At 37.2% G+C, this 27479-nt stretch overlaps 2 protein-coding genes across 2 annotated transcripts in view; one reads left to right on the top strand and one right to left on the bottom strand.

The window, feature by feature from the left end:
- The window catches only part of usp24 (ubiquitin specific peptidase 24), a 63953-nt gene extending 37023 nt beyond the window's left edge, over positions 1 to 26930 (top strand). Inside the window, exons 37-66 of the mRNA XM_073816877.1 lie at positions 71 to 231; positions 998 to 1059; positions 2077 to 2268; positions 2361 to 2475; positions 2556 to 2700; positions 2807 to 2926; positions 4083 to 4208; positions 4636 to 4734; positions 4814 to 4896; positions 5795 to 5936; positions 6018 to 6137; positions 6298 to 6518; positions 9182 to 9306; positions 9993 to 10134; positions 10212 to 10362; positions 10466 to 10561; positions 10642 to 10745; positions 13871 to 13984; positions 16735 to 16942; positions 17136 to 17225; positions 18594 to 18696; positions 19346 to 19467; positions 19546 to 19659; positions 19744 to 19809; positions 19897 to 19963; positions 20050 to 20128; positions 20288 to 20363; positions 20458 to 20544; positions 21656 to 21766; positions 21879 to 26930. Coding sequence (XP_073672978.1) covers positions 71 to 231; positions 998 to 1059; positions 2077 to 2268; positions 2361 to 2475; positions 2556 to 2700; positions 2807 to 2926; positions 4083 to 4208; positions 4636 to 4734; positions 4814 to 4896; positions 5795 to 5936; positions 6018 to 6137; positions 6298 to 6518; positions 9182 to 9306; positions 9993 to 10134; positions 10212 to 10362; positions 10466 to 10561; positions 10642 to 10745; positions 13871 to 13984; positions 16735 to 16942; positions 17136 to 17225; positions 18594 to 18696; positions 19346 to 19467; positions 19546 to 19659; positions 19744 to 19809; positions 19897 to 19963; positions 20050 to 20128; positions 20288 to 20363; positions 20458 to 20544; positions 21656 to 21766; positions 21879 to 21941 — 3504 coding nt within the window. The 3' untranslated portion in view covers positions 21942 to 26930. The remainder of the gene's footprint in view (positions 1 to 70; positions 232 to 997; positions 1060 to 2076; positions 2269 to 2360; positions 2476 to 2555; positions 2701 to 2806; positions 2927 to 4082; positions 4209 to 4635; positions 4735 to 4813; positions 4897 to 5794; positions 5937 to 6017; positions 6138 to 6297; positions 6519 to 9181; positions 9307 to 9992; positions 10135 to 10211; positions 10363 to 10465; positions 10562 to 10641; positions 10746 to 13870; positions 13985 to 16734; positions 16943 to 17135; positions 17226 to 18593; positions 18697 to 19345; positions 19468 to 19545; positions 19660 to 19743; positions 19810 to 19896; positions 19964 to 20049; positions 20129 to 20287; positions 20364 to 20457; positions 20545 to 21655; positions 21767 to 21878) is intronic.
- Positions 26931 to 27321: 391 nt separating this feature from the next.
- The window catches only part of pcsk9 (proprotein convertase subtilisin/kexin type 9), a 10501-nt gene continuing 10343 nt past the window's right edge, over positions 27322 to 27479 (bottom strand). The window contains exon 11 of the mRNA XM_073816665.1: positions 27322 to 27473. Coding sequence (XP_073672766.1) covers positions 27322 to 27473 — 152 coding nt within the window. The remainder of the gene's footprint in view (positions 27474 to 27479) is intronic.

Raw genomic sequence — 27479 nt, 5'->3', positions numbered from 1 at the left:
GACGAAATTAAACCTGTCTGTGAGTAAGTATGACTTCTGAGTCCCAACATCTAAGTTCCTGTGTTCATAGATCCGACGTGTGGCGTGTGATCAGCTGTACACTCTCAGTCAGTCAGACACTTCTGCGTACCCTGAGCTCCAGAAGCCTAACCTCTTCCTGCTGAAGGTGGTTCTGACAGCTCAACTTCCTCTCTGGTCCCCTACCAGCATCATGAGGGGTGTTAACCAAAGGTCTGACGCACTAAACATACATGATTTCTTTTCTCTTATGAGATTGTTTTTATTCCTGATTTGTATAATGACTAATAAGAACTTGCTGGAATAGTAGTAGCTGGATAGTAGTCATGCCGTACTAAACCCGTAAGACCTTCGTTCATCTTCAGAGCACAAATTACGATATTTTTGATGAAATCTGAGAGCTTTTTTTTAAAACCCTGCATAGACAGCAACACAACTGACAAGTTCAAGGCCCAGAAAGGTAGTAAGGACATCATTAAAATAGTCCATGTCAGATCAGTGGTTCAGCCGTAATGTTATGAAGCTATAAGAATGTTTTAGGGGTAAAGAATACAAATATAACAACTTTATTCAACAGTTTATTTTCTTCCGTGTAAGTGTTTGAACCTGGATGCACTGTGCCTTGTTTACAAGCAGAAGACTCACGTTGTACAAAGAGTTTTCATCTTGCAATTTTTTACCCAGTCTTACTTATTTGAACCAGCATATACAGGTGATGAACTAAGAGCGATGGACATTCTATGTCAGAACGCCGGCTTCTCACCGGAAGGTCAGAAAGCTTTTGGATTTCAACAGAAATATCTTCATTTGTGTTCTCAATATGAACAAAGGTCTTATGGGTTTGGAACGACATGAGGATGAGTAATTAATGACAGATTTTTCATTTTTGGGTGAGCTGTCTCTTTAAAGCACTGTAGACTTCAGAAAAGCGGTGAAATTATGTATATCTGCAGAGCTAAACTGATTATTGTGTTTTTAGGTTGCTTTCACAATGCACAGAGTATTTTGACCTGCGGTGCCAGCTATTGGATGACCTGACCAGTGAGTGCTCTGCCTTATTTTTTAAAATAAGTATATAATAAAAATGGCAGTTTTCGCTAAAAATGCTCTTTGATCTCTCATTATTTATTTTCTGATCATTCACAGTTATTTCATAATTTTGATTTACAATAGTATAGTTCATTGTAATAAAAAAATGTAATTATTAACTAATCACTAACTGAAGTACCAAAAACATTTTGTCCCACATTTTTTACTTGCAGTCTCATTCTCATTACTCAATTAGTTAAAGGAAAATAATAATAATAATATTCTTTAAAATGTAATGCAACATGTGGAGTGTTTCTACACCAAGGCAAAAAAAAAAAAACTATAAATCTCTTTAGCTTTTTAGTTCTCTAGTGTAATGTAGACTGCATTTATTAGTCTTCAACCCTGTTACCCACGTTATTGTTAGAAAATGCAGACAAATATTTGTTTATTTATTATTATTGGAAATTTTAAATTATCAACTACTTACTGAACACTTCCCAGACTTGATAGTCCCTATTGATACTTGGTTTAAGGCTAAATTTCCAGCCCTGTTGCCTATTCTGCCTACAGTATGATTTTATTAAAAAAAAGTTTTTAAGTCTGTTATTTTTATCTTTTGCTGTAGTGTATCAGTAGGAAATATCAGATACATTTCCAAACGTTCACTTTGCCATTAATTGTAATAATCCACTGAGATTTTTGTTTGCGCAAGGAGTCTGAAAACAGCCAGTTGTGACATTTCCTACTGACACACTACAGCAAAAGATAATAACTTAAAGTCAGAAAATTAACTGGCTTAAATTTTTAGGTGGTGAAAATACTAGTGTTCTAATAATTTTGGCCATCACTATCTATATATATATATATATATATATATATATATATATATATATATATATATATATATAAAAAGGAAGAAAAAGGTGGATAAGCTCCAAGAGTGTCATTTGCTTCAGTCCTGTGGAATTTTAGAACAATTTTTGATTCCTTTAGAAAAGCTAATCCTCATATGTTTCACATTCTCAGCATCAGAAATGGAGCAGCTTCAGATCAGCCCTGCAGCCATGCTGGAGGACGAGATCAGCTGGCTTGATAATTTCGAGCCCACTTGGACCAACGAGCTGGAGACCAGCGAAGCCGACAACATCCTGCTGGCCGGACACCTGCGCCTCATTAAAACCCTGCTGTCCCTCTGCGGCAGTGAGAAAGAGCAGTTCGGTCAGCCACTTTTCAGATAAATATGACAGCATGATATGCATATGAAGATCCGGATGTGGAGTAGAGCGTTTCTTGTTGTTAATGTGCTGCAGGTCCTTCTCTGATCCAGCAGCTGTTGGATGACTTTCTCTTCAGAGCATCTCGAATCATCCTGAACAGTGACAACTCATCTAGCGCTACAGCATCTATCCACGACTTTCACCCAAAGTAAAATCAACCACATACATTTACATTCATTGATACAGAACTCACTAAAACTGCCTGTAGTAATTGTGCCTGTGTCTCAGGTGCAGTACGGTCAGCAGTCGTCTGGCGGCATACGAAGTGCTGGTCATGTTGTCCGACAGCTCGCTTACTAACCTGCAGCTCATCACTAAAGAACTGCTGTCTATGCACCACCAATCTGACCCATCTCTTACCAAAGAGTTCGACGTGAGTCCCTTTACCAGTCATTTTATCTCTTATCATTTAAGTGCTTTGTTCTACTGTAAGAAACTCTACAACAGATTTGAGTTTATTTGTCATTGTGTGTTGTCAGTATCTTCCACCCGTAGACAGCCGCTCTGTGTCTGGGTTTGTGGGACTGAAGAACGGAGGTGCGACCTGCTACATGAATGCAGTTTTCCAGCAACTCTACATGCAGCCTGGTTTGCCTGAGGTAAATGCTGCTATATTATTACTAGTGTATGTTTACCAAATTCTTTCTCCACTAGGTGACGCCCCAACCTAGAAATATTAGAAATGTTTATTGCTGTATCGCTAAATATAGGATGATTTTTGTTATACATAGTTTGTTTTAAATTTAATCAAATGTAGTTTTTTTTTTTCATATTTGAAATGTTTTTTAATCGTTTTAGTGTAGTTATTTGTAAAACATTAGCACCACAAGTTGTTCCATCTACCTGTGATGATGTATATTACGCTGTTTTATCATACTCAACAATACTGCAGTGGATGAATACAAAATTTACTCAATCACAAGACAGAAATCAGAAAATATTAAAATTGAAGATTATGTATTTCTTTATTTTTGTTTTTCATAAAATGTATATGTACACGGCCACTCAAAAGTTGTGAGTTTTTTTTTTAAGTAGCATTTTTTTTCTGCAAGGACACGTTAAATTGATCAAAGGATGGTAAAGACATTTATAATTTGTCAAAAAGCTTTCCTTTCATCAAAAAATAATGATCAAATATTAAGCAGCACAACCTTTTTCAACATTAGTAGTAATAAAAAGTTGTTTCTGAAGTGACAAATCAATATATGTGACCCTGGAGCACAAAACAAGTCCTAAGTATCATGGACATATTTGTAGCAATAGCCAAAAATACATTGTATGGGTCAAAATAACCGATTTTTCTTTTATGCCAAAAATCATTAGTATATTAGATCATGTTCTATGAAGATATTTTGTAAATTTCCTACCGTAAATATATCAAAACTTAATTTTTGATTAGTAATATACATTGCTAAGAACTACATTTGGACATTTTAAAGGCAGTTTTCTCAATATTTAGATTTTTTTGGCACTCTCAGATTCCAGATTTTCAAATAGTTGTATCTCAGGCCAAATATTATCCTAGCCTAACCAACTATATGCAAATGGAAAGCCTATTTATTCCGTTTTTAGCTGATCTATAAATATCAGTTTCTGAAGCATCATGTGACACTTGAAGACTGGCATTTTAGAAAACTGTTATTTCAAATTGTGATAATATTTCCCAGTATTATTCACTTTTTGTGTAGCAATTTTTTTGGTGTTTGTCTTTTTATAATAGTTTGGGTTACAATATTAACCTTGTTTGTGTTGTAGGCTGTCTTGTCAATTGAAGATGACATTGAAAACCCAGAGGAGAGTGTGTTCTGTCAGGTGCAGTCTCTGTTTGGTCACCTGATGGAGAGCAAACTACAATACTATGTACCTGAGAACTTCTGGAAGGTGAGATTCACTGTTAAGATTTGTCTAGAACTATCAACATGCGCACAGTAAACTGCATTTGGAATGAAAGCTGCCAAACGTCTAAAATACTACAGAGAAATGTTTGATGTCAGATAAGAACCTTATTTAAAAACAGCTTTTATTTGATCTGTAGTTTATCAGATACTCCAGAACTCACAAATGCTTTTATGAAAGACTTGGATATTTTAAAATGCACTGTATTGTTGTAATTTTTTTATATTTAGACATGCTTATATAGTTTTTATTATGTTTTAGTTACTTTAGTACTATTTTATTACAATTTAAGCTAAACGAAAATTGTATAATATATAGTGTTTTCATATTTTATTTTATCATAGTTAATGTTTATTTTTTATTTCAAGTAATGAAAATCATTGTTCTCATCACTTGATTGGTCTTGATTCAGATATTTAAGATGTGGAATAAAGAATTATATGTGCGAGAACAGCAAGATGCCTATGAGTTCTTCACCAGTCTGGTGGATCAGCTTGATGAACATCTAAAGGTACAGCTCACACAAAGTCCTTTGCATACTCAATTGTTCATACCCAATCTGAAATGCATTTGTAATTCTCCTATACTAGAAAATTGGTCGAGAGCAGATCTTCAAGAACACATTCCAAGGCATTTTCTCTGATCAGAAGATATGCAAAGACTGCCCACACAGGTAAACCTTCAAGGATTTGCTCACTTCCAGAAAAAAAAATTACAGATAAGTGCTCACCCCCTTGTCATCCAAGATGTTCATGTCTTTATTGCTTCTGTCATAAAGAAATTGTTTTTTGAAGAAAACATTTCAGGATTTCTCTCCATATAATGGATATGTATGGAGCCCCTAAGTTTGTACTTCCAAAATGCAGTTTAAGTGCAACTTCAAATGGCTATAAATGATCCCAGCCAAGGAAGAAGGGTCTTATCTACAAATGGTTATTTTCGAAACAAATTTACAATTTATATACTTTCTAACCTCAAATGCTCGTCTTGTCTCTGCGATGCGTAGTCTGTGTAATCCGAGTCTAAACTTTAAGGTATGTCCAAAATACTCATCACATTTTCACCTTCCACTTGAAAATCATCCTACAATGCTGTTTTACCTTTTTTTGTAAAGGGCGTTTGGTCTTCTTTGTATGTTCACTTCGTAAACAGAACTTCTGCAGCGATGCAGCGAGCAGTATATAAAGTTTCAATTTGTTTAAAAAATAACCGATCGTTTCACTAGATACGACTCTTCTTCCTTGGCTAGGATCGTTTAGAGCTCTTTGAAGCTGCATTAAAACTGCATTTTGGAAGTTCAAATTTGGGGGCACCATACATATTCATTATATGGAGAGAAATCCTGAAATGTTTTCCTCAAAAAACAAAATTTCTTTATGCCTGAAGAAAGAAAGACATAAACATCTTGGATGACTAGGCGGTGAGTACATTATCTGTAAATTTTAGTTCTGAGTGAACTAATCCTTTAATCCTAATCCTTTAATGGAACAACTTCGTTGACTTGCATATCTTTCCAAACCCATTTTCTCAAAAAGACTTCTTTATAACCCTGACTTGGGTTTGTTTTGTAGGTATGAGCGTGAGGAGACGTTCATGGCTCTGAACTTGGGGGTGACGTCCTGTCAGAGTCTGGAGATCTCTCTCGATCAGTTTGTCAGAGGAGAAGTCCTAGATGGCAGCAATGCTTATTACTGCGAGAAATGTAAAGAGAAGGTACAGTCTGATGTGTTTTCATTTATAAAGTACTGGAGGAAAATACAGCTGTACATTGTGCTCACATGTTCTGTGTTACAGCGGACCACTGTGAAGCGGACCTGTATAAAATCTCTGCCCAGTGTGCTGGTCATCCACCTCATGCGATTCGGGTTCGACTGGGAAAGCGGCCGGTCCATCAAATACGATGAGCAGATCAGAGTAAGATTATATGCAGCATCACATGCCATGTAGTGTTGGCCAGCAACAACTTACTTTTGATCAATTTATTGTATCCTTGCTGTATAAAAGTATAAATTAAAAGAAAATAGTAATATAAAATCATTTTGCATTTAATTCAATAATTTGTGTTCACTTTTAGTTCCCCTGGGTGCTGAACATGGAGCCGTACACAGTGTCAGGAATGGCCCGCCAGGATTCAAGTGCAGATCATGGAGAGAACGGGAGAGGGGGCGAGGCCGGATCTGGAGGATCGCCTCGGAAGAAGGTCACCATCTCTGAGAACTACGAACTGGTGGGAGTGGTGGTCCACAGCGGACAGGCCCACGCAGGACACTATTACTCATTCATCAAAGACCGCCGGTGAGATAGGAAGAAAGAGTGTCTGTTAGTGTGTTTTGGGGGTTTTCTGAGTGGTTGCCAGATGTTTACATGACAGAGAAGAGAGTTTGATGACTTGGAAGATGATAGCACACCACTTCTTATCAGGCATTACAATTTAAGGCAGGATTTTCCAAACTAGGATCTATCTAGTTCAGTTATGAAACTCTAGGCTGATAGACAAGGCTATTATTTTGGTAATCGAGGTCGATTATTCTGACGATTAATCGAGTACTCAGATAATTATAGGGCACTATGATTTTCGCAATGCAAAAAACATAGACTAGTTTCTATGAATATTAAGCTGCCAAAATAGGAATATGACTACATTAACACATGAACTTAATCTCTAGAACTGCTCTTTCTTGATCTCTATGTCCATATCATATTGGCTACACATATGATACGTATCATATCATATTGGCTACAAACAGAAACTTGAATGTCTTCACAGCAACATGTCAAAATAAAAATTCTGTTTAACTTGAAGAAACCGCGACAGATATACATGATACTAGTAGTACTACTAATAATACAATTCAAAACATTTTTTGAAGGAATATTTACCAGAAATAATATTTACCAGAAAAATTGAAATACACAGTATTTAAATAAATACAATTATAATATGTTTATTTTGTATAAAAATCAATTAATTAGAGATGCTTTTGATTATTAAAATGTAATGAAACCATTAAAATGTAATCTAGAATAGTAGTGGAAAACAAAATTTGGTAAAAATAAAACAAAATGCAATAGAGAATCGAGGAATCGTGACAGCCTTACTGATAGATACTACACATGCAGTCTGCTTGTACAGTAATCACATAAATTGCTGCATGGCACAAGTTGATTGGCCTCTGTTACCAAGCAGTAAGCTAGTCTTACAGTTCCTCTAAAACCTTCCACCTCCCCAGCTCCACCTGTCTAGATCTGCTATGAGATTTATGTGAGCTTATTCTTAGAGCAGCAGCAGCATATCTTACTTGCTCAAAGCAGCATGTTTTTGTATCTGCTGGCAATAGCAAGTCTGTACCTGCTCTATAGCAGCGGAAGCCTGTGTAGCAGATCTAATCCACTATTCTAAAATTGAATCGTCATGATTAAAATTATTTAAAAATGAAGACAATCAAAACAAAACACTTTCTAAAAAGTATTAAACTTTTTGATTTCCGAGGTCCAGAAAATTTGGACGGAATCGCAGAATCCAGTCATAAAATTAAATTTGCTGTATATATATCATAGAATTTGTCTAATTTTGGATAAATTAAAAGTAGGTCAGAACACTCAAATAAAAATGTGATATAGCCTAGTGCCTGTGAGTATTAAGCTGCCAAAATACTATTTAAAAATCCTTCATGTTCTTTGTGTCTCTTTGTGAATGAACGGCGCAGATGCACGGTTTTGTTTATTACACCAATACTGAAGCGTCTGTGACACTCAGTGTTTTCTGCCTCTGCTGCCTCAATATATGAGTACATGAACACATAAACAGATGCTCTAGAACTGCTCTGAGAGTCACTTCATGACCATTTAACAGATTTTTTTTATTTTTTTGAGAAAAACTATTGTCATTATACTGTATACAAACAGAAACTTAAAGGTCTTCACATCAACCCGTCAAAATAGAAGTTTGGAAGTTGAAGAAACTGTGACAGAAATATATTACTTAATGTATTGATAGTACTACCACCTTAAATTAAAATTATTGTTAAAACAATATTTTTAAGGAATGTGTACCGGAAAAAAATATTTACCAGAATTTATTTACCAGAAATATGTAAACACAACACAGTATTTCAGAAAAAAAAAAAAAAACAGATTTTTTTCCTAAAAAAAAAATCAATTAATTAAAGACTGTTAAAATGTTATGAAACCATTCAAATGGAATCTGGAAATTTTATGAAAAATTTATGGAAAAAATAAAACATATTTCATATTTCGTATGTAATTTTTGTTAAAAGTAAAAAAAAAATGCTGTAATAAGTTTCATAATTTCAATTAGTTATGAAAAATTTAATTGTTGGGAAGAAATGAAACAGCTTTTACAGGGCCCTTAATATGTTGCTTGGTTATTGAAAAGCTAACTTCTTAGGGGGTACTTCAAGTAAATATTTTAGATCAGAAGTGCTTGGCTTGCAAAGTTTGATGTACACCAACGATAAGAGAAGAATTGCATTCTGAGTTTGCTGCTTGACTTTATTATTAGGGAACAAATTGCTAATATATAAATAGTAGCAACCAGTCCTGACATGCATTGTAATGTTGCAAAAATCTTGTGTTAAAAGATCCCAAAAGGTTTGTTTGAACAAAATGTTTATGAAGTTCTCCAGTCTATTTCCGTTATGCACAGTCTACAGTATATAAAGGACATTCTTAAGTAACCGTTATATCTGAAACATGTTTCTGGGAGGTCCTTTGGCCCTCTGTGTGTATGTATGTGTATTTATGGGTATCTGGGGGGCTGTGCTTCTGTTTTTGGCAAGTGTGTTTTTATGAGTGCCTTAAACTGTCCCAGATGCTTGGCAGCTTGATGGTGTTTTAAACTGGCACATTTTTTGAGGGAATGAAGGAATGTTTGGGTGACCAAGGAGAACTGAGCAATGTTTGTAATGTGCATTTTTCAACACTTTATTCTCTTTTAGGGGTAGTTCTCGAGGACGCTGGTACAAGTTTAACGACAATGTTGTGGAGGAGTTTGACATGAACGATGAGACCCTGGAATACGAGTGTTTTGGAGGAGAGTACAGACCCAAAGTTTATGACCAGTGTAAGTTATTAATATTTCTTCAAATCCATAGCCTATAAATCAATGATTAAGTGTTAGTACTTAAGCACCAAGTTGATTAAATCCAAATTTGACTGTAAAATCTTTCAACGTGAACACAAAGTGAGGGATAAATATTTTCACTATGTAATCATGAACCATTATTCATGTTATTGAATGATGACTTTATTTTGACTTAATATATAAAAACATAGACAGAATACATCTTAGAAAGATTAAATATAAGCCTGGACCACAAAATCAGTCTTAAGTAGCACGGGTATATTTGTAGCAATAGCCAAAAATACATTGTATGAGTCAAAATTATCAATTTTTCTTTTATGGCAAAAATCATTAGGATATTAGGTATCATGTCCAAAGAAAATATTTTGTAAATTTCCTACCATACATGTATCAAAACTTTTGATTTGTAATATGCAATGCAAAGGACTTAATTTTAAAGGTGATTTTCTCAATATTTAGATTTTTTTTGCACACCCTTGCAGATTTAGTTAATAGTTGCCAAATATTGTCCTATCCTAACAAACCATACATCAGTGGAAAGCTTATTTATTCAGATTATGAATATTTTACCCTTATGACTGGTTTTTGTGGCCTCATCATTATCACTCATGGTGTTCATTCATTTGATTAAATTAACATTTTGCCACTGTGTTCTCAATCTATAGCCAACCCCTACCCAGATGTGCGACGGCGCTACTGGAACGCCTACATGCTGTTCTACCAGCGCATCAGTGACCAGAACTCCCCCGTCCTGCCCAAAAAGAGTCGAGTCAGCATTATGAGGCAGGAAGCAGAGGATCTTTCTTTGTGAGTTAGCATTTAACTTCCTTCATGAACATTTAAATATGTTCACACTTCTTAATGTTTATAATCCTTCACCTCAGATCAGCCCCGTCCTCTCCAGAGATCTCACCCCAATCCTCCCCACGGCCACCCAGGGCCAACAATGACCGCCTCACCTTGCTGACACGCTTGGTCAAGAAAGGAGAAAAGAAGGGCCTGTTTGTGGAAAAGATGCCTGCTAGGATCTATCAGGTAGAGATTTTAGGGCCTTTTCGTAGTGTTAGTGTTCCAGACATTTAGGTATCATCTCAAAAAACTCACAAAAGTTGTCTTTTTGGGATTTTTGGATCTGTAGATGGTGAGAGATGAAAATCTGAAGTTCATGAAGAACAGAGATGTTTATAACAGTGATTACTTTAGTTTCACACTGTCTCTGGCTTCTGTCAACGCGGTAAGCTCCAAGCATTCATCCTCTTTTATGAGCGCTTTGTATTTCCAGCTCTCAAATTTGAGCTTTATACTGTTTTTCAGACTAAGTTAAAGCATCCATCGTATCAAGCCATGGCCAAAACCAGCCTGCAGCTGGCCGTCCAGTTCCTCTTCCACACTTACCTGCGCACCAAAAAGAAACTCAGGTAGGACATTGCTTTTGTTTACAGTACTTAAAGGGATAGTTTACCAAAAATGACATTTCTGTCAGTATTTACTCACCCTCGTGTCTTTCCATAACTGTAAGACCTTTGTTCATCTTTGGAACACAAATTAAGATATTTTTGATGAAATCCAAGAGTTTTCTGATCCTGCATAGGCAGCAACGCAACTGACATGTTTACGGCCTAGAAAGGTAGTAAGGACATCCTTAAAAGTAGTGTTAATTTCGTCAGACGAGACGAGACGAAATATGTTCGTCAACGACCTTTTTTTTTCATGACTAAGACGAGACGATGACAAGACTGCACCACTGTCCAAAAACGCTGACTAAGACTAAATTAACATGCATTATTGTTGACGAAAAAAGACGAGACGAAAATGTTTTGCATAAAATAAAAACTAAGATAAAATCTCTCTTCATTTTCGTCTACAATCGTCTCTGCTTTTTCATCAGCTGTTACGGCTTTAAAATATTCAAACTGCGCTTTGGCGCGCTGGCTGGCGCTGAGCCAGAGACGGACGAGCTCTGCGCTTATCATATAATCACAACTATGCAGTGTTTTTAACCACATAACGCTTATTTTAGGTTTCAGATATTTAAATACACATAAGTACTAGTAAAAGGAGACATTTAGAGTTTGTAAAATACACACATAGGTCTATGGAAGCAGCAAATAACAATCTATTCAAATATAATTTGCCGATGTGTTTTATTCATATCACATACACATAGGCTTAGTAACTAAAAAGTTCACTCTATTCCTCTTCTAGTTCACCAGCCACTTACTTGCATGTATTTCGGGAGAAACAGATGAATGTATATGTGCTGTAAATACGGCTGACAGGACTCTCTGAACAGCAGCGCGAACAAACATGGCCGCGCCCATCTCACGTTACAGATTACGATCCAGATCATTTATATAGGGTTTTAAACGACGAAACATACTAATTCACACATATTTGTGAATCGGAATATTAGATAGTTCATGGCATGGTAAGCAAGTGTGTGAGTATTCTGGATAAAAAAGGAAAAACGAAATAAAAGCGATCTATCTGTCATACAGTGTTATTGTGTCTGTGTTGTGTCACGTGACAAGCTTGATGCGTCGCCATGGAAACAATAAGGAGGAACGTTCTAAAATAACGGTCGCTTAAAAAAAAAACTCACTCTCAGGGGTCTGCTAGAATATTTTAAACTCATCACCACTGAAAGGGTTAATCATTTGTGAATGTGTCTCCTAAATCAGAAATTGAAAACCAGACACGTTTAACATTTGCATTCAACAAAAATCATTCAACAAGTGTATTTTGTCAGGTAATTATGACATTTAACCAATGTTTGAGATATGTGAAACACTTTTTTTTACTGAAATGTGTATCAGTAATAATCTCAGTAATAATGTGTTATTTTAAAAAAAGACTACAATTTTTTGACTAAACCTAGACTAAAATATATTGAGTTCTTTTTTGACTAAAACTAGACTAAAATTAAAAGACTTTTAGTCGACTAAAACTTGACTAAGATACCTTGAGTTTTCTTTTGACTAAAACTAGACTAAAATGAGGAGACTTTTAGTCGACTAAAACTTGACTAACAAAAAAAGATATGTGAATGACTAAATATGACTAAAACTAACAAGGACATTTGGCACAAGACTAAGACTAAGACTAAATTAAAAATAGGTGACGAAATTAACACTACTTAAAAGCAGCGGATTAATCGTAATTTTATGAAGAAACTACCTTTCTCTGCCTTATACATGTCAGTTGTGTTGCTGCCCATGCAGGATCTTAATTTGCGTTCCCAAGATGAACAAAGATAATACCGGTCTGTAATGACATGAGAGTAATTAATGACAGAATTTTCATTTTTGGGTCAACAGTCTCCTTTAACCCTCATGTGGTGTTCATGTCATTTTTGACTGGAGAAGATTTTCTTTTTCCTGAAAATACTAGTTAATGTTATCGCATTGAACTGAAACTTAGTGACTTTGTTCACAGAGACTATAACAACCTGTCCACATTTTTTTTTTTTTTTTTTTTACTTTTTTGTGTTGTTTTTTTCACCTTGTTACACCTGTGGTGTTCGCGGTCAAAAATGACAGGCCTACACAAAATAGCTTATAAATCCCTCGTTATGCTATATTGTCCCCAAAAATTGGATTCAATCTTTTTATCAACTTGTTTTCTTTCAATTAGGACTGGTTTCTTATTCAATTTTCAAACAGTTTAATTGTAGGAGTCATTTATCCGAGTGCAGTTTTTTTTAAATATTTTTCTCAATATTGCCAAAATGATTAACAAATAATGCTTTTTTCACTCAAAAACTGAGGTGCATAAGCTCGGATAAATGACTCCTACAATTGAACTGTTTGAAAATTAAATATAAAACCAGTCCTAAATGAAAGAAAACAAGTTGATACAAAGATTGAATCCAAGATTGGGTGAAAATGTGGTTAAATGAGTGATTTATAAGCTATTTTTTATAGGCCTGTCATTTTTGACCGGGAACACCACAAGTGTGACTATGTGCCATTTTTTACAAAATAAAAGTTTTTCAAAACAAACTTCCTGGTGAACCATTAAAGTAGACTAGTGTGATCAACAGAACCAATATTTTTTCATATTTTTTTAATATTTCCAAAATTATTCAAAAATAATGATTTTTTTACTTAAAAAATTAGATGCCTACTCTCAGATAAATGAGGCCCACAATTAATTAGATGCAAATAGAAATATAAAACCAGTCCTAATTGACAGAAAACAAGTTGACAAAAAGATTGAATCCAAGATTGGGTGAAAATGTGGTTAAATGAGTGATTTATAAGCTATTTTTTATAGGCCTGTCATTTTTGACCAGGAACACCATAGGTGTAATAGGATTTTGAACACCACATGAGGGTTAAACTTGTAATATTTTAAAACTATTACAAGAACTAGTGGTGAAAAACTATTAAATTTAATTGAAATAATTAATAATTGTATTTTTTATAAATATTTTTTAAATGATTCTTGAATTATAATTGATCGTTTAAAACCATATAAATTCCTTTTTTTAAATCAATTGGTGTATTTTATCAATTTGGAACTCTGATGTCTTCTTTCTCAGGGTGGACACAGAGGAGTGGATCGCTACCGTGGAGGTCTTGTTGTCCAAGAGTAGCGAGGCTTGTCAGTGGATGGTCCAGTACCTGGTGGCACCTGAAGGACGGGAGATCATCAAGTGAGCATCATATCTAACCCTCTGTGCACACACTGGCAAATCCCCACTGGCTAGTAAATAGTAAAACTAACAAGACTCTTGAGTCTCCAGATATCAATATCTCTATATACAGTGCATTCAGAAAGCACTTTACTTTTTCCACATTTTGTTGTTACATTTTGTAATGTTTGATTGGGTTCAAGCCTAGACTCTGGGACATTCACAGAGTTGTCTATAAGCTACTCTTGCTGTGTGCTTAGGGTCATTGTCCTGGCACTTTTCGGGTGATGAGCAGTGCCTGGTTTCCGTCAAACATGATGCTTATAAGTGGGGTTCATCAGACCAGAGAATCTTGTTTCTCACAGTCTGAGGGTCCTTTAGGTGCTTTTTTGCAAATTCCAAGAGTCTTTACTGAGGAAAGATTCGAGTTTGGCCACACCGCCATAAAGCCCAGATCGTTGGTGTGCTGCTGCAAAGTTTGTCCTTCTGTAGGTTTCTCCTATCTCCACATATGATCTTGGAGCTCACCTAGAGTAACCATCAGGTTCTTGGTCTCCACTCTAGAAAAGGCCCTTCTCAATCAAATGCTCAGTTTGGCCAGGAGGCCCACTCTAGTGTTTTGGTTCAAACTTCTTCCATTTATGGATGATGGAGGCCACTGTGCTCATTGGGACCTTCAATGCTGCAGAAATTTTTTGTAACCTTCCCCAGATCTGTACCTCGATACAATCCTGTCTCGGAGGTCTACAGACAATTCCTTGGACTTCTTGGCTTGGTTTGTGCTTTGACATTCCCTGTTAACTGTGGGACCATATGTGACCCTGGACCACAAAACCAGTCATAAGGTTAAATTTTCCAAAACTGAGATATATACATCATATGAAAGCTCAACAAATAAGCTTTCTATTGATGTATGGTTTGTTATGATAGGACAATATTTGGCCGAGATACATCTATTTGAAAATCTGGAATCTGAGGGTGCAAAAAAATCAAAATACTGAGAAAATCACCTTTAAAGTTCTCCAAATTAAGTTCTTAACAATGCATATTACTAATCAAAAATTACATTTTGATATATTTATAGTAGGAATTTTACAAAAAATCTTCATGGAACATCATCTTTATTTAATTTCCTAATGATTTTTGGCATAAAAGAAAAATCAATAATTTTGACCCATACAATGTATTTTTGGCTATTGCTGCAAATATACCCCAGCGACTTAAGACTGGTTTTGTGGTCCAGGGTCACATATATATATATATATATATATATACAGGTGTGTGCCTTTCCAAATCATGTCCAATCAACTGAATTTACCACAGGTGGACTCCATTCAAGTTGTAGAAACTTCTCAAGGATCATCTGTGGAAACAGGATGCACTTGAATTTTGAGTGTCATGGCAAAGTCTGTGAATACTTGTGTAATTTATTTTTTTTTTTTAATTAAATTTGCAAAGATTTCAAACAAACCTCTTTGATGTTGTCATTATGAGGTATTGTTTGTAGAATTAAAAGAAAAATAATGCATTGAATCCAATTTGGAATAAAGCTATAACATAACAAAATGTGCAAAAAGTGAAGCACTGTATAGAAAATAAAAATAAAATACATAAAATAAAAAAGCTACTACTAATAATAACTAACATTACATATAAAATGTGCTAAATTCTGACAGACTGCTTTACTCATAAATATTAATCACTGAATGTTGTTGAATGTTGAACTGATTTGCTTAAATCAGGTGGATTTGATAAGTGAGTGGAAGCGAATGGGTTTGGCATTTGCACGTTAGTTCCGCCAACAGCTTTTAAAGGCTTCAGTTTTCTTGAAAGGCTAAAAAAAAAAATAATTCCAATAAAGTTCTGTCATTTTGACTAGAGCAAACAAAGTAAGATAGCTATTGCATCTCTCTCTTGCTAATATCTATCCATTTGCACTCACTGACTGAAGCCAGAGAACACTCAAAATCCATCAATTTCAATGGGGAATAGTGCATTGTAAGGACAAATGCAACTGAAGTCCAATTTGTGGAATTCTCACTTTATTTAAATTGTGTCCAAATGTTGCGAGTCCACTGTACATTTGTCTTGCGTTATATGTTCTGTTGTACTAGTTGCTACCGAAAGAAGTAAAAAAGTAATGAAAAGCTGAAAAACTGTCCCAGAAGACCATGAAGGATTTAAGATATTCCCTCGCCTTTCAGCTAGTGCCCAGTTCCCCCAAAGCCAGGTGTGTGGTCATAATCGTTTCGCTGAAAATCAATAGCACATGTGTGGGGTACAGCCACAGCTGCTTTCTCTCAGCCTGAAATGTGGGGCAGTCCAGGGATGTTAATGTTTAGAGCATGTAAGCACTATCTGGAGATGCCTGGCACTTTTAAAGAGGAGTAAGGGGGCGCAGTGCCCTGCTACATGATTGGCTAGCTCGTATCGGATGTTAGGGCTGCCCCGATTATCACGCCACACTTCAACAGAAGCCAGGGAATGTTCCTGATTGTTTTATGATCCAGCTCTGTCAGACTTCCAACAAAACAAGCAACAGTTTCCCTTATCAATAGAGACCTGGAGCTGTAATTGAACCAAAAAAAAAAAAAAAGTACTTTTGCCCCTAGAGGGAATGATGGCTGGCTGTGCAGGGAAAGTTTCCACAGACCTCCCAACCAGCTCAGATATGTCAACATCCAGCATCTCCTACCACATGTTCAAAATGAACTGAATTAACATTGTTAACAGGTGAATGTCATGAAGGACATGTTTTTCTGTCTCTGTAGGATCTGTCTGTTGGAATGCAGTGTGCGGGAGGTCCGTGTCGTGGTGGCCACCATCCTGGAGAAGACCCTGGAGAGTGCTTTGTACTTCCAGGATGCTGGGTTGGATTGCCTTTTGGACATGCTGCTTTCTCTATTGGATAAGGACGTCCCGGATAACTGCAAGAATTGCGCTCAGTACTTCAGCCTCTTCAGTAACTTTGCTCAGAGGGTGAGAACATTGATGTCACACTTAGGAGCAACATACTGTATATTTGAAGGAAGTTCATGCTATTCTTTTCCATGAAGAAAATATATAGTAAGCTCCAAAAAAGTGTCCCATACAACTGATATTCTGTCTTCTGAAGCCACTCAGAGAAGTTAAAAGGAATAAATGTAAGTTATTCTCTGATGATGTGTTTTAGGGCTGTGGGCCATGTCAGCTGCTGCTAAAACATTCTGCGTATCGTCGGATGCTTGTCTTCCTTCTGGGACCCAATCGACAGAACAACCAGGTATTGCAGACACCTGCTGTTAACACCTGCCTATTCAGTATTCACATCTTGTGAATACAATTGAAGTCAAAAGTTCATCTCTCCCTTTCAGAATCTGAAAAATGTTAATTATTTTAGCAAAATAAGAGGGATCATGCAAAATGCTTGTTATTTAGTACTGATCTAAATATAAATGTTTAACATAAAAAATGTTTAAAAACATATAATCCATAAGAGAAAATAATAGTAGAATTTATACTAAAAAATTACCCCGTTCAAAAGTTTACACCCCCTTGATTCTTAATACTTTGTTGTTACCTGAATGATCTACAGATGTGTGTTTTTGTTTAGTGATAGTTGTTCATGAGTCCCTTGTTTGTCCTGAACAGTTAAACTGCCCACTTTACTTCAGAAAAATCCTTCAGGTCCCACAAATTCTTTGGTTTCCCAGCATTTTAGTTTTTCCAGCATTAAGATCTTCATAACTTTTGGAATTTGAAGATCAGGGTAAATTTCACATATTTTGTCTTCTGGGAAACAAGTAATTATCTTCTGTAGACTGAAAAAAATATTATATTTAGGCAAAATAAGAAAAATGTAAACATCTTCATTCTGTTCAAAAGTTTTCACCCCTGGCTCTTAATGCATCGTTTTTCCATCTAAAGCTTCAGTGAGCACTAGACCCTTCTGTAATAGTTGCATATGAGTCCCTCAGTTGTCCTCAGTATGAAAAGATGGATCTCAAAATCATACAGTCATTGTTGGAAGTGGTTCAAATACACAAAAATGTTGGAAAACCAAAGAATTTGTGGGACCTGAAGGATTTTTCTGAGGAACAGCATGCTGTTTAACTGTTCAGGACACACGAGGGACTGATAAACAACTATCACTAAACAAAAAAACACAGCTGTGGATCATTTAAGTAAGAACACAGTATTACAAATAAAGGGGATATAAACTTTTGAACAGGGACATTTTTATTAATTAAACTATTATTTAGTTCTTTTATCTTTTTGTAAACTTTTGACCTCAGCTGTACTTGCCTAAAGAGAGAATCCACCCACAAATTGAAATTTACCCTCATGTCCTTCTAAGCTTGTGTGAGTTTCTTTTTTCTGCGGAACACATAAGATATTTGAAGAATGGTGGTTACCAAGTAGTTTTGGTTCCTTTCAAAAAAGCCAATGGGAACCAAGACAACATTCTTCAGAATATCTTCTTTTATGTTCTGCAGAAGAACGTAAGCCATACAGGTTTGTAAAGACATGAGGGTGAGTAAATGATGACAGAATTTTCATTTTTTTGTGTAAAATGGACTTTTAAGTTTTCATGTTAACCTACATGGTTTATTTTCGGTGTTAACGACATTTGGCTGGTTCTGTGTTTCAGCACCGGCGCTGGAGTTCAGCACAGGCTCGTGAGTTCCTGCATCTCCACAACACTCTGGCAATGATAGTTCTGCACACAGACCTCACGTCTCAGAGGACTGAGGGTAAGAACACACAATTTCTGGACACACACCAGGTTTTATCATTAACAAAAACTATAATGAGGGCATACAAATGCATTTAAAAGGATTAGTTCACTTCCAGAATAAATATTTCCTGATAATTTACTTGGCTAGATAAGACCCATATTCCTTGGCTGGGATCATGTAGAGCCCTTCGAAGCTGCATTGAAACTCCAATTTGGACCTGCAACCTGTTGGCCACCATTGAAGTTTACTATATGGAGAAAATTAGAAGTTCACTTTCACAACAAAAAATTACAGATAAATTTACATTTCTTCAGTCGTAAAGTGTTTTTTGAGGCAAACATTTAAGGATTTCACTCCATATAATGGACTTCTATGGTGCCCCCAAGTTTAAACTTCCAAAATGCAGTTTTAATGCAGCTTCAAAGGGCTGGAAATGATCCCAGCTGAGGAAGAAGGGTCATATCTAGCAAAACAATGTAAAACTTGTATACATTTTAATCTGAAAATGCTCGTCTTGCTGAGCTAGACAAGATATATCTACATGTTGGTGAGTTAATTACCAGGAAATATTTATTCTGGAAGTGAACTAATCCATCAAACATCTGCTGGTTTAGATATTAATGGGTAACAGTGATATGTGAATACTGTTGTCATGTGTGTTCAGCTCAAGGAGTGTTCAAGCATGCTTCCTCAGGACTGGTGGCTCCATCTTCACCCCTCTTGCCGCTACATCCAGACATCAACACACTGCTTTTCAAAGCAGAAGGGCAACCCTATCTCATGGAGGTAATGTTGTCTCTTATTCTCGCTCTGCTTTTTTCTGTTTATCTGTATTGCACACAACTGACTGAGACACTCTTTCAGGTGATGTTTGCCATGCGCGAGTTGTCCGGCCCATTGTCGTTTCTCATAGAGATGATCACATATAGCTCGTTCTGTAACGAACCTTTCTCATTGGGAGTCCTACACTTACTCAAGGTTGGTACTCTGACTAATTTAAACATTTATGTAGATTTATATATCTTTCTAAATTATCTTATAACATGTTCATGTGACTTGTAGAACCATCTGGAAACGGCTCCTCCTCACGAACTGAAGAATGTCTTTCAGATGCTCCTAGAGATCCTGGTGAGTGATGGGTGTGTGCTGTCTTAAATACCGATTTTGTTCAGGATATAATGATGTAATGCTCTAATTTTCTTTTTTTCACCTCAGATGGTGGAGGACCCTCTGCAGTCTCAAAGGCTCAAATATGCATTTGAATCTGAAAAGGGTCTTCTGGGTAAGAACCATATCATTCGGCTATATGAGCCTGAGTGTTTGTAAGCTTAAGTTAAATTGTACTAATATGTGATACTTCTTTCACAGCTTTGATGCATCAGAGCAACAATGTGGACAGCAGTCGTTGCTATCAGTGTGTGAAGTTCCTAGTAACGCTTGCACAGAAGTGAGTACAGAACACTGGGATCAACTTGTAATTGTATTGGATTGTGTTTTAGAGATAAAATAGTGACATTTTAGTTATTGGGATTGAATTTGAATAGTTAAACGTCTAATATTTTCTGCTTACAACATCTGTGCTAAATGTCATCAATGTGTTTTTTAGATGTTCTCCAGCTAAAGACTATTTTAAAGAGCTGTCAGGACATTGGAGTTGGGCAGTGCAGTGGCTTCAGAAGAAGGCAAGAGACCACAGATACGCACACACAGACACCCCAGTACTTATTTGTTGTGAAATAACATCCATTATTGAATTCCCCTTCTCTCCTCTTTCAGATGTCCGAACACTACTGGACGCCTCAGAGTAATGTATCGAATGAGACGTCCACGGCTAAAACCTTCCAGCGCACCATCTCAGCACAGGTACTGCACTCACACTGCTTTACATTACACATAACTAGGGGTCAATATAGGTGGCATTTTTCCTGGACATGTCCTGCGATTTCTATAGTGCCGAAAATATCCAGGTTTTGGCTTTGTTTTCATACTTGCTGAAGGTATCAGACTATAATTTCAATGGTAGGTTTATTTGAACAGTGAGAGACAGAATAACAACAAAAAAATCCTGAAAAACACATTTCAAAAAAGTTATAAATTAATTTGCATTTTAATGAGTGAAATAAGTATTTGACTTAGTGACAAAACATGACTTGAGTGACATTAGTACTTAGTGGTGGCAAAACCTTTGGTGGTCAGACGTTTCTTGTAGTTGGCCGCCAGGTTTGCACACGTGAGGAGGGATTTTGTCCAACTCCTCTTTGCAGATCCTCTCTGTCATTAAGGTTTTGAGGCTTAGTGTGTTACCAATTATTTCCTCAGTAACTATGGTCCAAGCTGCCTTGAGATCATTGACAAGATCCTGCCTTGTAGTTCTGATCTGATTCCTAACCGTTCTCATGATCATTGAAACTCACAAGGTGAGATCTTGCATGGAGTCCCAGATCGAAGGAGATTGACAGTTATTATGCATTTCTTTCATTGCGAATAATCGCACCAACTGTCGTCACATTCTCACCAAGCTGCTTCGCAATGGTCTTGTAGCCCATTCCAGCCTTGTACTTCTGCAGCGATGTAGGGCGATTTTGAAGTTGGAATAGAAAATGAGATGGGATTTTGTTTCACCTACCATAACTGTCTTGAACCAGAATACACAGAGTTCATGCTGTGCTAGACAAGATGAGCAATTGAGGTTTAAATGTATATAAACTGTCAGTTTTTTTGAAAATAAATCGTTTCTCTAGATAAGACCCTTCTTTTTTGGCGGGGATCATTTAGAGCCCTTTGAAGCTGCATTTAAACTGCATTTTAGAAGTTCAAAGTCGGGGGCACCATAGAAGTCTTGAAAACATAAACATCTTGGATGACAAGGGAGTAAATTATCTGTTAATTTTTGTACTGGTAATAAACTTCTCCTTTAAGCTTGTGTGTGAACTGCTGAATGAAACTCAATGAATGCTGGTTTTTATGTTTCTAGGACACTCTAGCTTATGCCACAGCTTTACTGAATGAGAAGGAGCAGTCTGGCAGCAGTAACGGATCAGACGGCAGCCCGGCCAATGAGAACTCAGATAGAAGCCTCAGACAGGTAGAGCTCTGATTCTGCATCAGTTACATTATAAAACAGTGTAAAAAATGTACTATTGTTTAATAAGTAACTATATTTACTCTATCACCGTTTCTCCTTCTCTTTTTCTCAGGGATCCGAATCCCCAATGATGCTGGGCGATTCTCGAAGTGATCTAGAAGATGTGGATCCATAATGCTTCTCATTGTTTTTGCGCAACGAAACAACACAAAAAAAGTTCCCTCCGACGGAAAGATGTTGTGGCTCTAAACAGACAATCAGAAACTGCATTTGATCTTCTAGAGACTGGAAATGAAGCGACCAGAAGCAGCCAAAGGGCCCGTCGGAGCGCTCGCTCTTCAGGCCGTCTCGTCGGAGACGTGAACATGCGCGAATATCTCGTTTTTTTTTGTTTTTTTTTTGTTTTCTGGTGGTTAAAGCCTGGCTGGATGAAATTAGAGTTCAGGTTTTGTTTCGCCTGACTCGATGAGTTCTGTCAGACGAGGACTTAATAAAAACGGAGGCGTTCGTTTCCTTGACGTTTTTACGCCGAACTACTACTATGGTGCCAGACGCGGGGTGTTTTAAAAGAAGTCAGCGTATATTTGCCAATGTAATTAAGTAGATACTATTCATGAGAAATGTAAAGATGTGTTCCATAAGTGTAATTTCAAATGTAAAATAATATTTTTAAGAATCCTTTACTGATTTATTTAGTTTTTTTGTTTTGTTTTGTGGGTCTGTTTGAGAGGTGCCTCAAATTTATTCAGAAAAAAAAAAAGGAACTTGCCAAGTCTCTGAGAGTCAAATAATAACACCGTTATTCCCTTCTCTTTCTTGCTGGTATTTTTTAAATGCACTTTATATTTGAATTCAGTTTGTGACAAATTCATCACGTGGAGACAATTGGACGGATGTCCCTCGCTGCTCTCTGTCCATCGGTTTTCTTGGATAGGAACAGCATGCAGCAAAAGACACAAACTGTTGATGCAAGTGCTAGACAGAAATATGATGGCGGACATTGAAGACGGACTTTACGGCGGAAGACGTATTGCATCAGCAGATGCGTCCGAAGACACATATGCAACACACTGTCCAACGAGCGTTTCTTCCTCCCGAAAGACAACGAGTCCTACAATCAGCAGAGCTTAAGTCTAACACTTTGTGTTCATCTGTTTTGATGTTGTCTTGTGCCGCTCTGGTATGAAGGTCTAGGGACGTGAAGACACTTATCAGGGTTAATTTTGCCAAATTTGTCTTTTTTTTGTTTGTTTGTTTGTTTGCCTGCATCTTTTGTGTTCGGTCTGCCTTACGCAAAGCAAATCGGATGACGAGGCGAGGATAGGGCGGAAAGGGGGTGAAGGGGGAGGATAAAGAGAAAGACGGAGGTTGTCGGAAGGATTGGGAAGTTCTCACAGAGCAGTAAAGTGCCTTTACTCGACTCCTCCCCTATGCTGCTCGCGTCCTCGCCTTGAGACAAACCAGTGGACACGTCGCGCTACACAAATGCCTGAACCCACTCGACATTACGATAATAACGCACACACATACTCGAATGGCTCATCTCAATGGCGTGCTCAGCTCAGAGCACCTTGTGAGGACCTTGTGTGTCACGGTCCCTTGTTTGAGCCGGCCCTGGGAGTCCGCAGGGTGATTCAGCTGCTCATTTTGTATTTAGACTAGTAACATTGCTTCAGTGTTTACAGCGGAAGGACCTCAATGCCACCTCACACAAATGTTAGTGCTGCTTTTTACCTCATAGTCACTTGCTCTTCGCAACTTTCACGTTGATGCTTTTTGCTGCGCTTTTGTGCATGTTTGTACGTGTGAGAGACTTTGTTGCTGGAAAAGAACTGCGTGAACTGGCCGAAACAGCTGAAACAATCTGGTTTATAAAATAAATCTAAAACCAGCCTAAGTGGGTTTGCAGGTCTTTGCTGGTTTATGCTGGTCTTTCAGCCTGGCTAAAGCGCATTTAGGTGGTTTAGTGTCCAAAACGTCAGGCTGGAAGACCTGGTAAAACCAGCACACTATCTTATTCTGGTATAGCATGTTTTAACAACATCGTGGATTGGGCACTTAAACTCAAGACTGCTCAGGCAGGGAGACCAGATAAAACCAGCACACCATTTTAAAGTAGTTTAACTTTTTTTTTTTCCAAGAGGGCCAGCCTCGTTTGCTGGTTTTAGAGTGGTTTGAGGCACTTAAGATTGCTCAGGTTGCTAAACCAAGTAAAACCAGCACACCACCTTGAGCTGGTTTAACAGGGTTTTTTTCAGTAGGCCAGCCTGGTTTGCTGTTTGTAGAGTGGTTTGGGACACTTAAGCTTAAGATTGCTTAGGCTGGGAGACCAGGTAAAAACCAGCACACTACCACAGCCTAATCAGGTTGGAAGACCTGGTAAACCAGCTCACCCACTTAAACTGGTTTAACATGTTTTAACAACATTGTGGCTTGGGAACTTAAACTCAAGATTGTTTAGGTGGAGGGAACAGATAAAACCAGCACACTGTTTTAAACTGGTTTAACATGTTCAACAGGGCCAGCCTGGTTTACTGGTTTTAGAGTAGTTTGGGGCACTTAAACTTAAGATTGCCTAGTTTAGGAGATCAGGTAAAACCAGCACACCATCTTGAGCTGGTTTAACATGGTTTTTCAAAGTGCCAGCATGGTTTATTGGTTTAAGAGTGTTTTGGGGCACTTAAACCAAACCAAAGAAGTAAACCAGCTTAGACTGCTTTAAGATGACAAAGCCAGCCTACTTAGCTGATTTTAGGTGAGTTTTGAGCACACAAACTCTGGTACAACCAGCACGCCATCTTAAACTGGTTTAACATGTTCTAACAACATTTTGGCTTGGAAACTTAACCTTAAGAATGCTTAGGGGGAGGGAATTGATGAAACCAGCAAAATAATTTTAAATGGTTTAACATGTTTTTTTTTTTCAACTGGCCAGCCTGGTTTAAGAATGTTTTGGGATGCTTAAACTTAAGATTGCCCAGACTAGGAGACCAGGTAAAACCAGCACATCACCTTGAGCTGGTTTAACATGTTTTTATTTATTTTTCAATAGGCTAGCCTTGTTTGCTGGTTTTAGAGTGGTTTGAGGCACTTAAACTGATCAGGCTGGAAAACCAACTAAGAGAAGCAAACCAGCTTAGACTGGTTACTATGACAGAGCCAGCCTGCTTCGCTTTGGGAACATAAACTCTACACTGGTCAGGTTGGAAGACCTGGTAAACTGAGCACACTATCTTAAACTGGTTTAACATGTTTTAACAACCTTGTGGCTTGGGCACTTAAACTCAAGTTTGCTTAGGCGAGAGACCAGAATAAACCAACAAACCATTTTAAACTATTTGCTGGTTTTAGAGTGTTTAGGGGCACTTAAATTAAGATTGCCTAGGTAAGAGACCAGGTAAAACCAGCATATCATTTTGAGCAGGTTTAACACATTTTTTCAACAGGCCAGCCTGGTTTATTGGTTTTAGAGTGGTTTGGGGCCTTAATCTTAGCCTGATCATGCTGGAAGACCAACTAAAAGAAGCAAACCAGCTTAGACTGTTGATTTAGCCTGCCTGCTTAGCTGGTTTTAGAGGAGTTTTGGGCACATAAACTCTATATTGGTCAGACTGGAAGACCACGTTAAAACCAGTACACCCTTATAAACTGATTTAACATGTTTTATCAACATTGTGGTTTGGGGCACTTAAACTCAAGATTGCCCAAGTCAGGAGATCAGGCAAAAACAGCACACCATCCCGAGCTGGTTTAACAGGTTTTTTTTTTTTTTTTTTCAACTAGCCAGCCTCCTGGTTTGCTGGTTTTAGGATGGTTTGGGGCCTCTAAACTTAAGATTGCCCAAGTTAGGAGATCAAGCAAAACCAGCACACCATCTTGAGCTGGTTTAGCATGTTCTTTCAACTGGCCAGCCTGGTTTGCTGGTTTTAGGATGTTTTTTTGGCCCTTTAAACTTTAGATTTCCCATGTTATGAGACCAGGTAAAACCAGTACACCACCTTGAGCTGGTTTCACATGTTTTACTTAAATAGACCAGCCTGTTTTGCAGGTTTTAGAGTGGTTTGGGCACTTTAAACTGAAAATTGATCAGACCTGACAAAACCAGCAAACCATCTTAAACTGGTTTGGTTTTACCTTTCTTTTTATATATATATATATATATATATATATATATATATATATATATATATACACCAGCTTGGTTTGCTGGTATTAAAGTAACTTAAACTCAAGACTGATCAGGCCAAAGGCCTGGTAAAACCAGCAAACCCATTAAGACTGGTTTGAGCAGTTCTTTTTCAGTAGGGTCTTTAACTTTTTGACTCTTTCTCTTGGTTTTGGCCTCTAGTAGTCAGCGAAACATTGCAGTACTCACAACTGCCTTTATGCTTTGAATCAGTAAATGGTTCATTGCTAATTCACCGCAGCAGATGTGGTAAGCGTTCCTGAACGATTAGTTAGACAGGTTTTAGGATGACCGGAGGAGTTTTTGAAACGTTTCAGGGGTGAAGGCACAGGGTTCAGTCACAACTGAGGGGAGAATTCATCAGATCAGTGGCTGAACATAAGGCATCTTTCTTTTTTTGCTGAAATATGCACATTTGCAAAGATATCACACTAATTTCAGCTCAACTGCCTGCTTAGGTTTTCACTAAAGGAGCCCGAAAGATTCAGTACTGTAGAGTCTTCTTTAAAATATGGTGTACTTTAGTAAACAGGTGTGTTAAAACTGTCAACAAATCTGATCCTCCTCCCTCCAATCAGTCTTTTTTAACCTTTCCTACACCTATAAATGCTGTACCAACCACTCGGTAGATCTGTGACGAGGCTTGCGTTTTTAAGCTGGGTGTCAGGACAGGGTTAAAGATGCCTGAAGAGTTTTTAATGCTGGGTGTCAGGACAGGGTTAAAGATGTCTGAAGAGTTTTTAATATCAGATGATTCTTTGATTCATTTCTGCTGCGAGTGCGTATGATGTGTAAAGGAATCTGTTAATGCATGTTAAAACCACATTTTAATTTGTACATCCGAGTTTGACAATGAAAACATTTGATATAAAAAAGGAAAAACTGGAATGCACAACTTCTCAGATTGTCTGATTTTGTATGTCAAGTCTGAAATTGATTCAAAGTTTGTAATATAAAAATATACATTTATAAAAAGAACTACACTCTTATACACCGTGCACATGCATAATAGTAGATAATGCTCTTGCCAAAAATTGTGAAAATAGATCTGTTTCAATTCAGAGTATGTGTAAATATAAAAATGAAAAGTGCTGGACTAAATACAGTCAAAGTGGTATTATCTACAATATCGGTTACCGATATTGGGGATTTTTTTAATTTAGCAGTATTGGTGCATATTTTGCCTGATATTGTATATTTCATTCTACATGTTTATTTCCTCAAATTTTTTCATGTACTTCTCTGTCGCGTAATAATGCATAGTGACAGAACTTGGTTCCCCTGTGTAACATCTCCAACTATTATGTGTGTTATAGTAGATATGTCCATGGTTACGTTTTTAGAGAAGTGAGAAAAGAACACACATCCCTCAGTGGTCAGGCGGCTGGTGGGACGGGCGGTGCCTGCAGCAGGTGGCGATGGCGACAGCTCCTCTATTTCCTCCAGATGTATGAATTACACAGGTGTTTCCCAAAGCAAATGCCCCATGAATGACAGAACCACGCGACAGACCCTGACAGCCTGTCA

Source organism: Garra rufa, chromosome 13, assembly GCF_049309525.1.
Source record: "Garra rufa chromosome 13, GarRuf1.0, whole genome shotgun sequence".
NCBI lineage: Eukaryota > Metazoa > Chordata > Actinopteri > Cypriniformes > Cyprinidae > Garra > Garra rufa.
This window is presented reverse-complemented; position numbering and strand designations above follow the sequence as displayed.